The sequence below is a fragment of the Geotrypetes seraphini genome, chromosome 10 (genome assembly GCF_902459505.1).
Source record: "Geotrypetes seraphini chromosome 10, aGeoSer1.1, whole genome shotgun sequence".
Lineage (NCBI taxonomy): Eukaryota > Metazoa > Chordata > Amphibia > Gymnophiona > Dermophiidae > Geotrypetes > Geotrypetes seraphini.
The window spans coordinates 48,575,109-48,591,054 of record NC_047093.1 but is presented as its reverse complement, the minus strand read 5'-3'; the positions used below and the strand labels follow the sequence as shown (position 1 = coordinate 48,591,054).

The following is a 15,946-nucleotide window of genomic DNA, read 5'->3' as shown; positions in this document are numbered from 1 at the left end:
TGCTGATTTTTTTTTTTTTTTTTTTTTTTAATTATGGGAGGTGGGGGCACAGGGAGGGGGTCCCAGCACGAAGGGGGACCATGGATAGCTTGAGGGGTTCGAAGGCATGGAGAGAGGAAGGGGTCTTTCTTTTTTAATTTGCATGTATGTGTATGTGTGTGTGAGCTGTCAAACCTTACTTTCCTTTCGGTGCCTGCGCAGGCACTGACAGCTCAGACCCTGCCGGATAATTTTGCCTTTATAAAGTGGGCAAAATTTTAGAGCATTACGTGGAGTGCTCATTATAATACTAATGAGCTCCTTGTAATACATTTGCATATGGATCTTGGTGGCTGCTACAATGATCGGCAGCAGTCAAGAAGAACTCTTTTGAGCACTGAGAGGAGAGTTTCCTTGCATGGAAACCTTTTTGTGTATTAGGGCCATAGTATCTACTGGTAGGGATAGGACTACTATTATTATTCAGTTTTGATGGAATTCTGCACAAATTAAATTATACACTGTAATTTGTTTATATATAGGACTCCCCCTTCATTAAGGCCTGACACACTCCTACCCAGACTTCTCTGGGAGGCTTTTAAACTGATGAGGAATTAGGGAACATAGAGTAAGTACCCAGTTCAGCCCTTGAGTCAGGAATTCTGCTTCCCAAGTGTGTTTAGATAACATGAAATAATTCTTCAGTATATAAAAATAGCAGCCACTGAGACAAACAGAACAGGAAGAAGCTGTCTTTAAGTACAGAGAGATTCATTCTGATGTACCGGTAATCAGTGGAGGAAAAAAAAAATAAAACTGTTGTGGTACCATTTAACTTTATTTTTTATTTATATACTAGTGCTTAAGCCCGTTACATTAACGAGTGCTAAAGTAGATGTCTATCCGTCTGGGGTTTTTTTTTCTTTGTCTCTCTCTCTCTCCTTGGATGCTGTCTGTCTGTCATTCTTTCTATCTGTGTCTCTCCCTGGCCCCCCGTTTGTCTGTCTTTCTTTCTGTCTCTGTCTCCCTGGCCCCCTGCCTGCCCGTATTTCTCTGTTGCGCCATGCCTGCCTGTCTCTCCATGGCCCCATTCCTATGTCCATAGTGTCCCATCCTATGTCCTTAGTGCCCTCAGTGCCTCCTTCCTATGTCCTTAGTGCCCCTAGTGCCGCCTTCCTATGTCCATTAGATAGATTGTGAGCCCACTGGGACAGATAGGGAAAATGCTTGAATACCTGATTGTAAACCGCTTAGATAACCTTGATAGGCGGTATATAAAATCCTAATAAAACTTGAAAAAAACTTGTCCCTTCCTTAGTGTCCCATCCTATGTCCTTAGTGCCCTCAGTGCCTCCTTCCCATGCCTTTAGTGCCCCCCTGTGCCTCCTTCCCGTGTCCTTAGTGTCCCTAGTGCCTCTGTCCTGTGTCCTTAGTGCCCTCAGTGCCTCCTATGTCCTTAGTGCCCTCAGAGCTCCTTCCTATGTCCTTAGTGTCCCCAGTGCCTCCTTCCTATGTCCTCCTCACTGCCTTCCAGACTTTGTCCCATCGCCACCCCACCCCCCCGAAGCCAGCATGCCTGCCTGCCTCCCTCCCTCCCATTCCCCTGTGCAGTAGAACCATTGAGAAGCATGTTTCCATCTCCCCCCCGCCATTACCGCTGCCGTGCAGCAGACCCCACTGACCCTCCCATCCGACCCTCCCATCGCGAGACGACCTACAAACCTCCCGGCTCCAGCAGCGTCCGCAGAACTCTAAACACGCTGCTTCGTGGCCTTCTACTGACCTGATTTCCTCTGCCGCGTCCCTGACGACATCATCAGAGATAGAGACGCGGCAGAGGAAATCAGGGCAGTAGAAGTCCGCGAAGCAGCGTGTTTAGAGTGCTGCAGACGCTGCTGGAGCCGGGAGGTTTGTGGTCATCTTGTGATGGGAGGGTCAACAGGGGTTCAGGTGCGCCGGGGGGGCGCCCCCGACGAACTGCCTTACAGTGAGTGAGGGGGGAGTCGAAGCGTGCATGCGCACTCCTACCTGCCACGGACATACGGATCACGGAACATGCAGATAAGAGTGCGCATGCGTGCTTTGGGTTTTATTATTATAGATTTCCACATATTTACCGGTATATCCCACTATTTCAAAAACATATTTGTCCAGAGTGGGTCTCTGCCATCATATATAAAACATCTAAATTCTTTATTCATTTTTACATATTGCAACAAGTGTATAAGAAAAATCATTTGAACTTATAAATATACACTTGATTAACTTTCATATATCTTTAAAAATATAACTTTTCAGCCAATACCTATATTCTACAATATTTTGAATATTATGAACTATTCCTAGTATCTAAACAATTGATATCAAGTTAGAAAACCCTCCCAACCCCTCCCTCCCCTTACAAAATTTCCATTCCCAATACATCAAAAACAGTTAAATACTCTTATACATTATAGGATTTAATATTTATTACCCACCCACACCCCTCCATGTCAAATATCTTTCTTTGGGAAAACGTTATTACTCATTACAAAAATCTGTTAATGGTCCCCAAATCTTCTGAAATTTACCAAAATATCCTCTTCGTGTTGCTATTGTGCGCTCCATCTATATAATAAAATGCTAGCCCGCGCATGCACACTCGCGACAAGCGTGTTCCCTGATCCCTTTTCTGTCGGGATGTGGCTGCACGAGTGCGCATGCGCGCGTATTACCTCACAACAGCCTCCCTACTCTCCACCTAGCGCTGCTTTCAAAAGGTCGGAGAAGGCGGCGAACTCTGACACCAACAGCAGCGCCACTGCGATCGGGAAAGCACAGCACAGCCGGCGACTCCCCCCTCCCGCCCTCACTCACTGCCAAAACCACCACCTCCTCCTTCTCTCCGGTTCACCCGCTTTTAAATGAAGAGAACGCTGGCTTTGCTGTCTTCTGTCCACTGCGGGCCGCCCTCTCTGACTACTTCCTCTTTCCGCTAGGGTTGGCCGCAGTGCATAGAAGACGCCGAAGCCAGCGGCTGTAACCGCCGATATCCATTCCTCCAGCGGAGGGGGGGGTGTCTGGGAGGAGAGGGATCGCGGCCACTCAGCGCCCCCACCGAGGAGCCCAGCAACTTTCCGCTGCCCGGGACCCGACTCATTTGCCTACCCCCCTCTCTTCCCTTACTGCGGGCCCGACTGGCGATTTAAGCAGTGTGTCCAGCAGTCTTCACACGCTGCTTCGGGCCCTTCTACTGCCCTGATTTGCTCCGGATGTGCCAGAGTAAATCAGGGCAGTAGAAGGACCCGAAGCAGCATGTGAAGACTGCTGCACATGCTGCTTGAATCGCCATGTGTAGTCGGGCCTGCGGGAAGGGAAGGGAGGGCGGCAAAGGACTCGGGCCCGCGTTTGTAGTCGCGACTGTGGGAAGGGAAAGGGGGTAGAGGAAATGCTAATGCAGGCACAGGGAACTGGTGTGGGGGGAGGGAAATGGAAGGTGGAGGGAATGCTGCTTTGGACAGACAGACAGAGGGAGGAAGGGAGACAGAAAGAAAAGAAGAAAGACACAGGGGCAGGTGCACAGGGAACTGGTGTGGGGGGAGAAAAATGGAAGGGGAGGGAATGCTGCTTTGGACAGATAGAGGGAGGAAGGGAGACAGAAAGAAAAGAAGAAAAACACAGGGGCAGGTGCACAGGGAACTAGTGTGGGGGGAGGGAAATTGAGGGGGAGGAAATGCTGCTTCGGACAGACAGACAGAGGGAGGAAGGGAGACAGAAAGAAAAGAAGAAAGACACAGGGGCAGGGAGATATACAGAAAGACAAACAGACAAAGGGGGCCAGGGACAGACAGAAAGACAGCGGGAGTCGTGTCAGGAGGGGTGCAGGATACGGCAGAAGGAACTTTTCCAATGGGTGCAACTGGGCGACTGTCGGGAACCTCTGATCAGGGGCAGAGCAAGGTAAGTGTATCATAGGGATAAGAAGGAGGAGGGTGGGAGAAAAAGGAAGGGATGCCTACTGCTGGACAGGGGGAGAAGGAAAGAGGTGCTGATGGACAGGGGGGAGGTAAAACAAAGGGAGAAGGGCTGCTGCTGCATAAGGAGAGCAGTGAAGGGGTGGTGGTGGACACAGGGGAGGTAAAAGGAAGGGAGAATGGACAGGGGGAGCAGGCAAGGGGTGGTGATGGACAGCCAAGGAAAAAGAAAGACAGAAAGAAAGAAAGCGGCTAAGGAGAGAGAGAGAGAAAGAAATAAAGGGAGACACACACACATATATTCTAGAACCCGTTAATGTAACGTGCTATAAGACTAGTTTTATATAAATGACACACAGAATTCCACCAGAAACTGTAATTTAATCTGCTATGATTTTTCCAATTGAATGTAATCTGTTGAATTGCAACTCCAGTCAATATAAATAAAAGTTTGTTATTATTTGACGAAATCTGACTCTTTGTCTCATTGACATGCCAAATAAAATAGTATCATATGTCAAGGCTACCGGATTCTCTAACATCCTATTGATTTGAGGCCAAAACATCTAGATTAAAACGTCATTAATCAGTACAAATTAAACTGACCAAGTAAGAGTTTATTTTCATCTTAAAAACTAAGACGTCAGATTCAAGACAAATGTTATGTGGTAAGAAGTTCCATGATCAGGCACCTGCAATTGAAAACACTCAATCTCTCCTGGAGGCAAGAAGGGCTGACTGCTTAGAAGGTACCAGTAATAGACTGGTATTAGAGGAATGAAAAGCTTGAATTATGGACAATCATAGATCACACATTAAGATGGGGCACCAGTATCACCTTAAACCAAATTCACTAAATGCACAAAAACCAATGCAAGGCTTTAAAATAAGGAGTAATAGGTTCAAAAATTTTACAGTTGATTAACAATCCTTTAGCAGAGTTCTGCAAAACCTACAATGCCTGTGACAAACAGACTGGAGCCCCCAAATACACCCCCTCTTTAACGAAAGCATAGTCTAGGTTTTAGCGCTGGAAGTGACAGTAACTGCTCCGACGCTCATAGGAATTCTATGAGCGTTGGAGCAGTTTCTGCCGCTGCCGGAACTAAGAGCCATGCTATGCATTCGTAAAAGAGGGGGACAAAGTTAGCAATAATCCAAACTGAAAAAAACTCTAAAAATTGTATCATAAATAGAAATAATTTGGGAATAACTTCAGTCAGTGCACAAATGCCACTTTAAGAACATCCCTATTGGAAAACATCTATTGGAAAATTTAGGCACGCATATGCCTAAGTATATATTTTCTATTAAACCCTGAGCAAGATCACATGAAAATATTGAACAGAACAAGCCTCAGGATTGATACTTAAGACATTCCACTGAAAATTCCTTCTTCAGAATAAACTCAATTTACCACTTTAGAACCCACCCCTAAGAGCATGGGAAGAGCATGGGTGGGTCACCGGTATTCACTATAGATGCATGCACTATTATAGAATTTGGGTGATCGGTGCCTAATTTATGCACAAAGATTTGCACCAGGTTTCAGTTGATGTAAATCTCCATGCCCAGAGTTGGGTGCGGATTCCAGTACTACAGAAGCTCTATAAACAGCACCCAAATCAGAGCACTGGTTATAAAACAGTGCTCATTTTTTTTGGGCACCATTTACAAAATCTAATCCTTATTGTTTCAAGTTTCAAGTTTAATCAAGTTTGATGAATCGCTTATTACATACTAAGCGATTAACAATAAAATATAAATTGTACAGTTTTTTAAAATAGGGGAAAAACAAACTGACAAAACAAACATACTCAGGCACATGTGGAAAGGAAAAAGGAGGGAAAAAGTTACAAAATTGTTGTTCTTCAGATGAGAAGAAAGGAAAAGCCAAGTAAGGGAAAAACATGAGGTTTGGGGTAAAATTATTAGGAAAAATTTTGTTTAAAGATTAAAAGAAGCTTTAAAAAGAAAAGTTTTTAAATGGGTTTTGAATATTTTGAGGTCTTTTGTTTCTCTTATATATAAAGGTAGGGAATTCCAGGTAAGAGGGGCCATTACTGAGAATATATCGTGACGTCTGGTTTCAATAACTTTTAAAGAAGGAACCATAAGCAACCCTTGAGTTGTGGAACGATGTTGTTAGATGTTGTTTAAAATAGGGTTGAGCAAACCTTTTGGCCCAAGGGTCATGCTGGGAGCCATCATTGTATTGTGAGGAGAGTGGAGCTCTAGGATCTGAGGAATTGGAGTGGGGATGTCTGCCTTGACCCAGAAAGAGGTCTGAGGCAATGGAGGCAGAGGTTCAAAGAACTAATAAGAACATAAGCATTGCCCCTGCCGGGTCAGACCAGGGGTCCATCATGCCTGGCAGTCCGCTCCCGTGGCGGCCCCCCCAGGTCCATGGCCTCTAAGTGCTTCTAACCTAAAACATTCATACCCTATTCGCCTAATGTCCTGTAAGTAACCCTCTAACTGTACCCTGCAATCCCATTCGCCTCCAGGAAGTCATCCAGTTCCTTTTTGAACCCCAATATTGTACTCTGTACTATCACCTATCCTGGAAGCACGTTCCAGGCGTCCACCACCCGCTGAGTGAAGAAGAACTTCCTTGCATTCGTTTTGAATCTGTCTCCTCTCAGTTTTTCTGAATGACCTCTTGTTTTTGTTGTCCCCGCTACTTATTGAGACAGCAGCTGTAAAACAGTGTACCACTGATCCCTGTATCACCAGTTATTCTTCCGACATCATTTTTAAACATCACAAATATCACATCAAAGGTGAACAATTTGGGCCAGAGATACTGTTGGCAGTTCAGGGATAATACAGTTTTGCTAATGCTGCCTTTGTAGGCAGACTATATGGGGCATTCTGGTTTTTATCTGCAGTCATTTACTATGTCATTACCCCCTCCCCCCCTTTTTACAAAATCGTACTAGCATTTTTAGCACTGCTCGTGGCGGTAACAGCTCCGATGCTCAAAGAATTCCTATGGTTTTGTGAAAGGGAGGGTAAGTTAAACCTAAATATACACCACATCCAGCAGGTGTCATAATCAAACTCTATAGTTAACCAATGAAATTGATTAGATTTGCTTGACATGATCTTCTTTCTTTAGCCTACTTTCCCCTGGATATCACCTTGCTTCAGCTCCAAAGCTGCCTTCTGCAAGACACTAAAGACTAGAACCAGGGTCTGTTGAATGGTAGAAAAATGTATAATCACAAATAAAACTAATTCAAAAGTGTGTAATTCCATTCGTATCGTTGATGTTTTATAGCCAATTGCCTAATATTCCTCTTTTTGTTCTTATTTAGGGAGGAAACAAATCAGTCCATTTGATCAGTACACACCAATGCCAGAAAAAGTATTTTAAGGTGAAAGAAAAGCCTCAGACACTCTCTTCCACCCAAGCATCACTGGAAAAACTTTCGCATAAAACTTATTACTGGTAGGTGGGAGCCTGAAAATAGTCAAAACTAGCTAGAAAAAAACAAGCTAGTTAGGAAAGAGCCAGGCCGATGATAGTTTTGTGGCTTTTAAGCCACTGCTTCAGGGCTGTGACACCAATGATCCAGACTATCAATTCAGTCAAACTCCTGCTTGCTATCACCTCTCCATGTCTAAGGCTTTTCTTTCGCCTTAAAATACTTTTTCTGGCATTGGTGTGTACTGATCAAATGGAGTGATTTTTTTTTTCTAGTATCTAGAATAATAAAACCCTAGAGCGCGCATGCGCTGTTGAAAGTTTGTGATTCCTGGCGCCGTGAGGTGTGCTTCTGTGCCAGTCCTCACGGCGCCTGCTCTAGCTGGAGGCGCGTGAGCGTGCAGCTCTGTCAATGGCGGTCGGCTTAGAGGACCGGCAGGAGAGTGGCAGTTGCGGTGGCAGAAGAGTGTCCGACAGAGGGCTCCGTTTTGAAGCTGTGGCTCTCATTGAACTGCCAATTGGCCAGCTCCCTTGCCGGAGTTATTTTTCAGTTTACAAGGGCCGCCGCGGCTCCTCTCACGAGCCGCACCTGGGTCAGAGAACACTTCCGATGCCGCAGCACCTTTAAACTTAAAAATAACTCTGGCAAGGGAGCCGGCCAGACCATGGGAAGTGTAGGGGGGATGGAGAAATTCTGCTGCTGCACAGGGAAATGGAGGGAGAAGGAATGCTGAGGCTGCTGCACAGGGAAGTGGGGGGGAGGGAAAAAAATGCTGCTGCACAGGGAAATGGAGGGGATAGGAATGCTGCTTCGGCTTTTGCACAGGGAAGTGAGGGGAGGGAAAAATGTTGCTGCACAAGGACATGGTGGGGGAGGAAAATGGAGGGGGAGGGAATGCTGCTTCGGCTTCTGCACAGGGAAGTGGAGGGGAGGGAATGCTGCTTAGGCTTCTACACAGGGAAGTAGGGAGGGAGACAGAAAGAAAGGAAGAAAGATACAAGGGCAGGGAGAGAGACAGAAAGACAGACAGACAGACAAAGGGGGCCAGGGAGTGAGACAGACAGAGAGAAAGAAAGACAGAGAGAGGAAGAGAGACAGAAAGAAACAGACAGGGGTAGGGAGAGAGACAGAAAGAAAGGCAGACATATATTCTAGCACCCGTTAATGTAACGGGCTTAAAGACTAGTATTGTATATTTTCCCTCAAATCCTCTTTTTTTGCTATTTATTTAGGGAGGCACATCTTCAATGCCATTACATCCTTTCTAAGGCCCACTGCCTGGAGCCAAGCTGTACTGCACTATCTGCCATTTTAGCCAGTTAGGGTAAATTTTATTGTGTGATTTATTGTACCTTGCACAGAATTGTTGGGTGTTGGGTGTTGTGAGTAACAATTTTTTAAATAAATAACTAAACCAACCATATCATAGGCATATAACAGTGTAATAACACATCTTAACAGTAGCTAGCCCCAGCCATAAGTAGTTAGTAATTCCCATATATATTGGCTGTTTGATGCAGGACACAATTTTTGTTACACCATCCAGCTGTTTTACAACTTTTCCCCTAAAATTTCCATGTAAATGTATTCTCAAGTTTAAGGATATAGAGTATATATATTTTTGAACTATCTCACCTATCTGCATTTATATCTGCAAATAAAGCTGTGATAATCCCTAAGATAAATTGAAAGCTGAATACTTTAACAATTTTTAGGGAAGGCATTCCCAAGGCATATTTTGGGCAGGATCAGAAAATAACACATAGACTGTATTTTCAAATCTACACAAATTTTTACTATAAACCTACCCACAGAAAAATCAGAAGTGGAAGTCTCTAGGTGGCAAGTGTCAAAAGGAAAGTACACATACATAAGCACTTTCCCATAGATTTTTGATGCAATGCCCTCAAGTGAAAAAGTACCCATAGACATTGAATTCAAAGCAGACAGTTTGACTGCCCTTATAAAATGTATACTTATTTTATGTTTATCGGGACCTTTTTATCAAACAGTGATAAAAAAATGGCCTTAGCGTGCCCTCACATAGATCTTTCCCACATGGCAGAATTTTCTATTTGGCCAATAAAACAGATTAACACATGAGTCCTTACTGCCACCCGTTCTGTGGGTGGTAAGGGCTCACACACTAATAGCGTACTAATTGGTTAGCGCATGGCAATGTAGCTGCGCTAAGGGGTCCTTTTATTAAAGCGCGCTAACTGATTTAGCGCACGCTAAACGCTAAGGCATCCATTATATTCTATGGGCGCATTAGCATTTAGTGCGCGCTAATCTTTAGCATGCGCTAAATCGGTTTGCGCACCTTAATAAAAGGACCCCTAACTGATGAGCGCAGACCACGACTACTCTCCATCCCAGATATGCTCCCATTGTGCTAAAATACATTTTATTTTTTAGCACGAATTCTGAAATTACTGCAGGATGCTTAAACACACCCTTCAGCACACCATTTTTTGCTGCAATAAGGACAGGTTAGTGCTTACTACAGCTAGTTTGTTACATTGTAACTGAAAACCAACTTACCAACCACAAAGATAATTTTACTGTTTTTCAGTTTTTCTGGAAAAGAAAGAAATAGAAATGTGTTAGTGTATTCTAAGCCTTTATTACTCATCTGGTTCAGCAGATTGTTATACTGGGAAGGACATCTGGAATTTGAGGGAAAACATTTACCCTATTTCTGCAAGTACTGTAAAGGAAGCAATTTTGAAGGAATTGTTTTTTCATTTTCAGGGAACCCCCAGAAAATATTGAGATAAACCCCATGAATACAGATTGAGAGCTGTTGTCTGTATTCAAAATGTGACAGGTGAAAGGAATGGTAAATTCCAGGGAGTCTATAAACAAATGTTTGTCAAAATACACTTCAACAAATGAAAGGTTTCTCTTGGTAATGCACAGAAATGAGAGACTAGTAGGATAATAACTCTGAGGTTTTTGAGTCACAGAAAAGTGTCCATTAAATATTATAGAAAGTTGTAAGACCAGACCAAAGTGCTATGCCATTGAGCTGGTTCAATAGCCCTCCATGGTGGTGATATAATCAGCAGAAGTGCTGTAATCCTTGGAGGAGGACTGTAACTGGTCTTTCTGTTTCCCACCATCAGTTATAGTTGAAAGAAAACTAAATAATATTCCTTCTGGAAACAATGTTATGGTCTCTCTCCCCCAAACCCCAACCCCAACTCCCCCCCCCCCCTTCTGTAGCAAAATTGTAACACCCGGTGTCACAGTACCTGCCCCATCTTGCATGTTACTGTTGGATCTGGTAGAACAGATGGTTCCCATCTCTTTCTCTTTTGTGAATCTTGGTTTTCTTTGTGTCCCCCAATGTCCCTCTACCTGTCTTATATGTTCTCTCTTTAGTCTTCCCTTTTGCCTCCCAGCAATCTCACTGTGTTCTCTTGTCCACCCCTCTCATTCCCCTGGATCTTTCCTGTTCTCTTTCTGCCTGAAAACAAATACCTATGTCTCCTGATCTCCTCTCACTTGTACCCAATGTTTCTTGTCCTTTTTTCTCTTTAGCTTGCTGACTGCCTCCTAGGTCAAATGTCTCTTTCTGGAAGTTCTCTTTCTCCCTGTGTCTCCTATCACCAACTCTTAGACAGTCTATTATTTACTCTCAATTATTTTGGTCCCTTTTCTTCTTATGTCTCTTACACCTTGCTTCCTGGGCCCTTGGTTTATTTCTGCCTACCACTCTCTCTCTTGTCCCCCCTTTGTATCTCCTATGGCCTTTTTTTTCTGTCTGGTTGTCTGTCTGTATTTCCCTCTTTTCACCGGATTTTCCCTGTCTTCCTTGTGTCACTTTCTCACTGTCTCCTTTCCCTCCCTCTTTCTGGAATATTACCTCTCCCCTCTTTCCCCTTCTGTTAACCCCACTCTGACTTACCCAGAGTGTCTCTCGTCTTTTCTGCCCTCCCCCTTCTCTCTCCGTGAATATCTCCAGTACCTCTTTTCTCCTCTCTCCCCACCTTGCCAGGAACGCCTCCTCTCTTTATTTCTCTCCCCTCTTTTTCTCTCTCTCTAAACGTTTCCTGCTCCACGTCTTTCTCTGAATGTCTCTAGCCCCTTCTTTTTTTTCTCTCTCTCTCTTTCGCCAAGGATATTCCCTGCTCCTTCTCTCTCTCTGGATTTCTTCTAGCCCTCTTTTGTCTCCGGGGATGTCTCCAGTCCTTCTGGGTCGCTCCCTGGATGTCCCGTTGGCAGAAGTGGTTGCCATGGAGATAATTACGACACAGAAAACCGCTCAGCTTGGAACGCTGCCCCCTCGTGCCGAGAGCTGCGCGGAAGTGGCCGGACGGCTGAGCTGAGCGGGCTGCGGGGTGCTGGGGGGGGGGAGGGAGGCGAACCCGTCAAAGGCTTTGTAAGAAACGGGAGGCAGGGTGAGGTGGCTGGTCGGTTGCGAGGCCCTTTCTTCAGTCTGGTGAGTTTGAAGGGAAGAGGTTGGAGGAGATTTTGCATTGGTTGAGGAAGGGTCTCTAGAGACATATTGAAGGGGATTGTGGAGTTGCTGGAAGATAAAACAAAACCGGGGTAGAAGTTATGTAAACTTTCACCCTCGGGGTGCTAGAGAGTTCTGAACGAGCAGCAGCTTTCGGGTGACATTCTCCTAGATTCTTATTTTTTTAATGTACTTTTTTTTTTTCTAAGCTGTGCAGTGTATGACTTTAGCAACGCCTGGAAAATAATCTGAAATTGTCTAGACTCAGGGAAACAGAGAATATCTCAGGCAGATATTTATTTATTTTAGCATTTATACACCCCTTATAGCCTAAGTGGTTTACATTCAGGTACTGAAGTATTTCTCCCTATTTGTCCCAGTGGGTTCATAATCTGACTACTGTACCTGGGGCAATGGAGTGTTAAGGGGTCCTTTTACAAAGGTGCGGTAGCGGTTTAACGCACGGAATACCGCACGTTAAACCTCCTGCCGCGCTAGTACCTAATGCCTCCACTGACGAGGCATTAGGATTTTAGGCTGCCACGGGGGTTAGCGCGTGATAAAATGTCTGACGCGCTCCTTGATAAAAGAAGCCCTAAGTGTCTTGCCCAGGGTCACTAGGAGCAGTGCTGGGCTTGAACCAGCAACCTCAGGGTGCCGAGGTTGCAGCCCTTACTAGGCCTCTCCTCCACTCTAAGATCTTACAGCCAGTTAGGTTTTCAGGATATGCACATGTTAAATATGCATGTATTGGGACCCAATTTATGCAAATTTCTCAGGACAGGTTTGGAAAACCCTATACTATCAGGACCCGCGCCTAGGAAGTGACATCAAAGAGAGCGCAGAATCTGATGCTTGCAGCAAGTTCATGGCTGCTTGCGCTGAAGTTAAAAAGGGACGGGGAAGAAGGCAGGAGAGGGGCGCCACTGCCCCAGGCGCTGGTCACCCTCGCTATGCCACTGCAGCTGCCTACAAAAACAGTGCTGGCTGGGTGTCAATCACACTTAGGCACCATTTAAAATAATCACATCTAATTACACCTACCAGAAAACTTAGGTGTCTGAGATGTAGGTCAGGGTTTTATTGGCCTACATTGCAGATGCTCAAGTTTTTTTGAGAATTGTGTCTAACGCTGCTTAAGGTAGTGTCCACCCCTAACCAAGCCTGCTTTGACCTTAGACGCCATTAGATGCCTCCTTAGATGTGATTACGATGCCTACTTTTTAAAATGAGTTTTTAATTGTTTTTTTAATGGTACGGCCAATCAATTAAAGCAATTAAGTTAGGCGGTGGTATAGCGCCTGCTGCAGCCTAACTTACAGCGACGTTTATAGAATCTGGCCCTTTGTGTCTTGTCTTTTAAAGATCTTTTTCCTTCTGCGTACATCTGGTTGCACTTAACAACTAAAGGCAGTACAGTTAAGACATATTCTAAAAATACCTGCAGACATTCTTTGATGCTCTTGGTATGGAGTTAAGCCAAATGCCTGACTGGGTTGTGCTTTCTAAAATTACAGCTTGGAGAAGAGGTCACATTAGCATCTGCACTAAAGACCAGATACACTAAATAAAGCTGGATCAGCAACCCCTGCATATGGTGCCTCAGGAGCATGTCCAGGCTTCTAGCCTTCTATGCTATTTCTATCTGCATAGTGTCAGCAATGTAAGCATTTTCAAAATCTGCAGGATGGATGGGCTGATCTTGCAATACATGTGGTCAGTATAACCAGCTTGTGACTTTTTAAAATGTTTGCGAGGGTTGGAAGAGCAGGGTGCTGGTGACAATTAAAATGCAAACAGTCTGTGCTAAAAAAAAAAAAAAAAAGAAGATTTTATGTGGTACAGCAGGATTTGCCTTATTCCCACATACGCCAACCAGGGCTGTGGAGTCAGAGTTAAAGTCGGAATCAGGACAATTTTGGGTACCTGGAGTCAGAGTCGGAGTCGTGGGTACCAGAAACTGAGGAGTCGGAGTAGAAGGATTTATCTACTGACTCCACAGCCCTGATCCCAAAACATATAGATAAAACCAGGGCTGTGGAGTTGGAGTCAGAGTTGGAGACCATTTTGGATACCTGGCGTTGGAGTCGTGGGTACCAGAAACTGAGGAGTCGGAGTCGAAGGATTTATCTACCAACTCCACAGTCCTGGTGCCAACATCTCCAGAGAAGATAGTGCATGGTCAAAAAAATTTTTCCAACACTTGTATTTAAAAGGTTTTTCCAATTTTATCTCTGTAAAAAAAAACCTGTACATTACCTCTGGCCCTGAATGACCAAACAAATGAGGTATCTTGCAAAAGATGTATAAAGTTTATTAAGCATGTGTGGTAGATCTGCTCAGTGAAGCAGGCACCACTATTGCTTCAGCTCCTTCCAGTTGCCTGCAAGATTAGAGCTACCAACATACTTTACCAAAGGTTTCCTCTATGCCATCCTCCCTAGTCTCTGCACTGATACTGATAGTAAGGGCTCTTAAGCCCTGCAGAGTTCATAACTACTTTGTGCACCAAGAGCATCCTGAATATGAACTTTGCAGTGCCACTTCTAGGACTCTTAGAGGTAAAAGTTAATAAAAATGTTTTCAAGTGCATTCAAAGCAAGAAGCTTGTGAGGGAGTCAGTTGAACCATTAAATGATTGAGGAGTAAAAGAGACAATTAGGGAGGAAAAGATCATAGGCAATACCAAATGAATTCTTTGCTTAGCCTTTACTGAGAAGTTTGTTGGGAAGCTACCCATATCAGAATGGTACTTAGAGGTGATAATTTTGAAAAATAAAACAAATCATGGTGAATGAACATGGAAAGTAAAAGGGAAAATTGAGAAACTAAAGAGAAGTAAATCAGCTGGACCAAATAATATGAGACCTCATATAGACCTCAAAGTACTAAAAACTAAAAAATGAAATTGTAGACTTCTAATTGTTTATGCTACCTAAAGACTTGAAGGGGAGCCAATGTAGTGACAATTTAAAAAAAGGTTCCAAGAGTGATCCTGGGAAGCTAGAACCAGGGCCAGTTCAACCATTAGGGAAATTAGGTTGCCATCTTTTTTGGGGAGTGAGGGAGTGGCAAGCAAAATAGATCTTGGCTGTCATACAAACTCAGAGAACCATCAACATGTTATTTTAACTGTTTAATTCACTGTTGGTTTAATCACAAACTGATAATGAATATGACTATTCATTGGGCAGACTATATTACAATGTAATATTAAAAAGTTTGATATCCTATTATGTGTTTATATAGGATTATTCTGGAAAGGATGGTATTAGAGGAGATTGAGAGGGGACATGATTAAAACATTCAAGGTACTGAAGGGAATAGACTTAGTAGATAAGGACAGGTTGTTCACCCTCTCCAAGGTAGGGAGAACGAGAGGGCACTCTCTAAAGTTAAAAGGGGATAGATTCCGTACAAACGTAAGGAAGTTCTTCTTCACACAGAGAGTGGTAGAAAACTGGAACGCTCTTCCGGAGTCTGTCAGAGGGGAAAATACCCTCCAAGGATTCAAGACAAAGTTAGACAAGTTCCTGCTGAACCGGAACATACACAGGTAGGGCTAGTCTCAGGGTGCTGGTCTTTGACCAGAGGGCTGCCGCATGAGTGGACTGCTGGGCACAATGGACCACTGGTCTGACGCAGCAGCGGCAATTCTTATGTTCTTATGATCAGTGAGCTCAAATACTAAAATCTTTTGGGAGGGTTAGGAGCCTGAAAGGTAACTGGAGGTGGGGGGCAAGGCTGAAGGTTTTCTTAGGGTACCTAATGCCCTTGTACCAGCACTGACTACAGTCAGTGAGCCTGACGTCAGTCCCAGGCAAAATGGTAGAAACTAGTAAACCATTATTGGTCTTCATTCAGTCCTTGAGGGCCACCAACAGGTAAGGTTTCTAGGATACCCCTAATGAATATGCATAAGAGGGATTGACATAAAATGTAAGAGAGTAAGCATGCAAATCTCTCTCATGCATATTCATTAACCTAATGCCTAAGCTTGGGGTTTTTTTTCCCAGTTAATTAAATAGCTGCCTATTGGATAACTCAAATTCTTAAAACCAGCTATTAAATATTTAATACAAACAAGTATCTGAATCAGTTCAATTTTTAATCTTATC

The 15,946-nt window shown here is 44.1% G+C and overlaps 1 protein-coding gene and 1 long non-coding RNA gene across 5 annotated transcripts in view; one reads left to right on the top strand and one right to left on the bottom strand.

The window, feature by feature from the left end:
• AK1 (adenylate kinase 1) overlaps positions 1–15,946 on the bottom strand; it is a 49,446-nt gene that overhangs the window by 15,045 nt on the left and 18,455 nt on the right. For 2 of the 3 annotated variants that reach the window (XM_033960207.1, XM_033960208.1), the window contains exon 3: positions 9,908–9,943. In XM_033960207.1, coding sequence (XP_033816098.1) covers positions 9,908–9,943 — 36 coding nt within the window. Of the gene's footprint in view, positions 1–9,907; positions 9,944–10,620; positions 11,591–15,946 lie in introns of those variants that run through there. The other variant, XM_033960206.1, reaches the window with a different exon arrangement.
• LOC117367557 overlaps positions 11,659–15,946 on the top strand; it is a 40,899-nt gene continuing 36,611 nt past the window's right edge. The window contains exons 1-2 of one of the 2 annotated variants that reach the window (XR_004540793.1): positions 11,659–11,810; positions 13,346–13,544. This is a non-coding gene — a long non-coding RNA (uncharacterized LOC117367557). The remainder of the gene's footprint in view (positions 11,811–13,345; positions 13,545–15,946) is intronic. The other variant, XR_004540792.1, reaches the window with a different exon arrangement.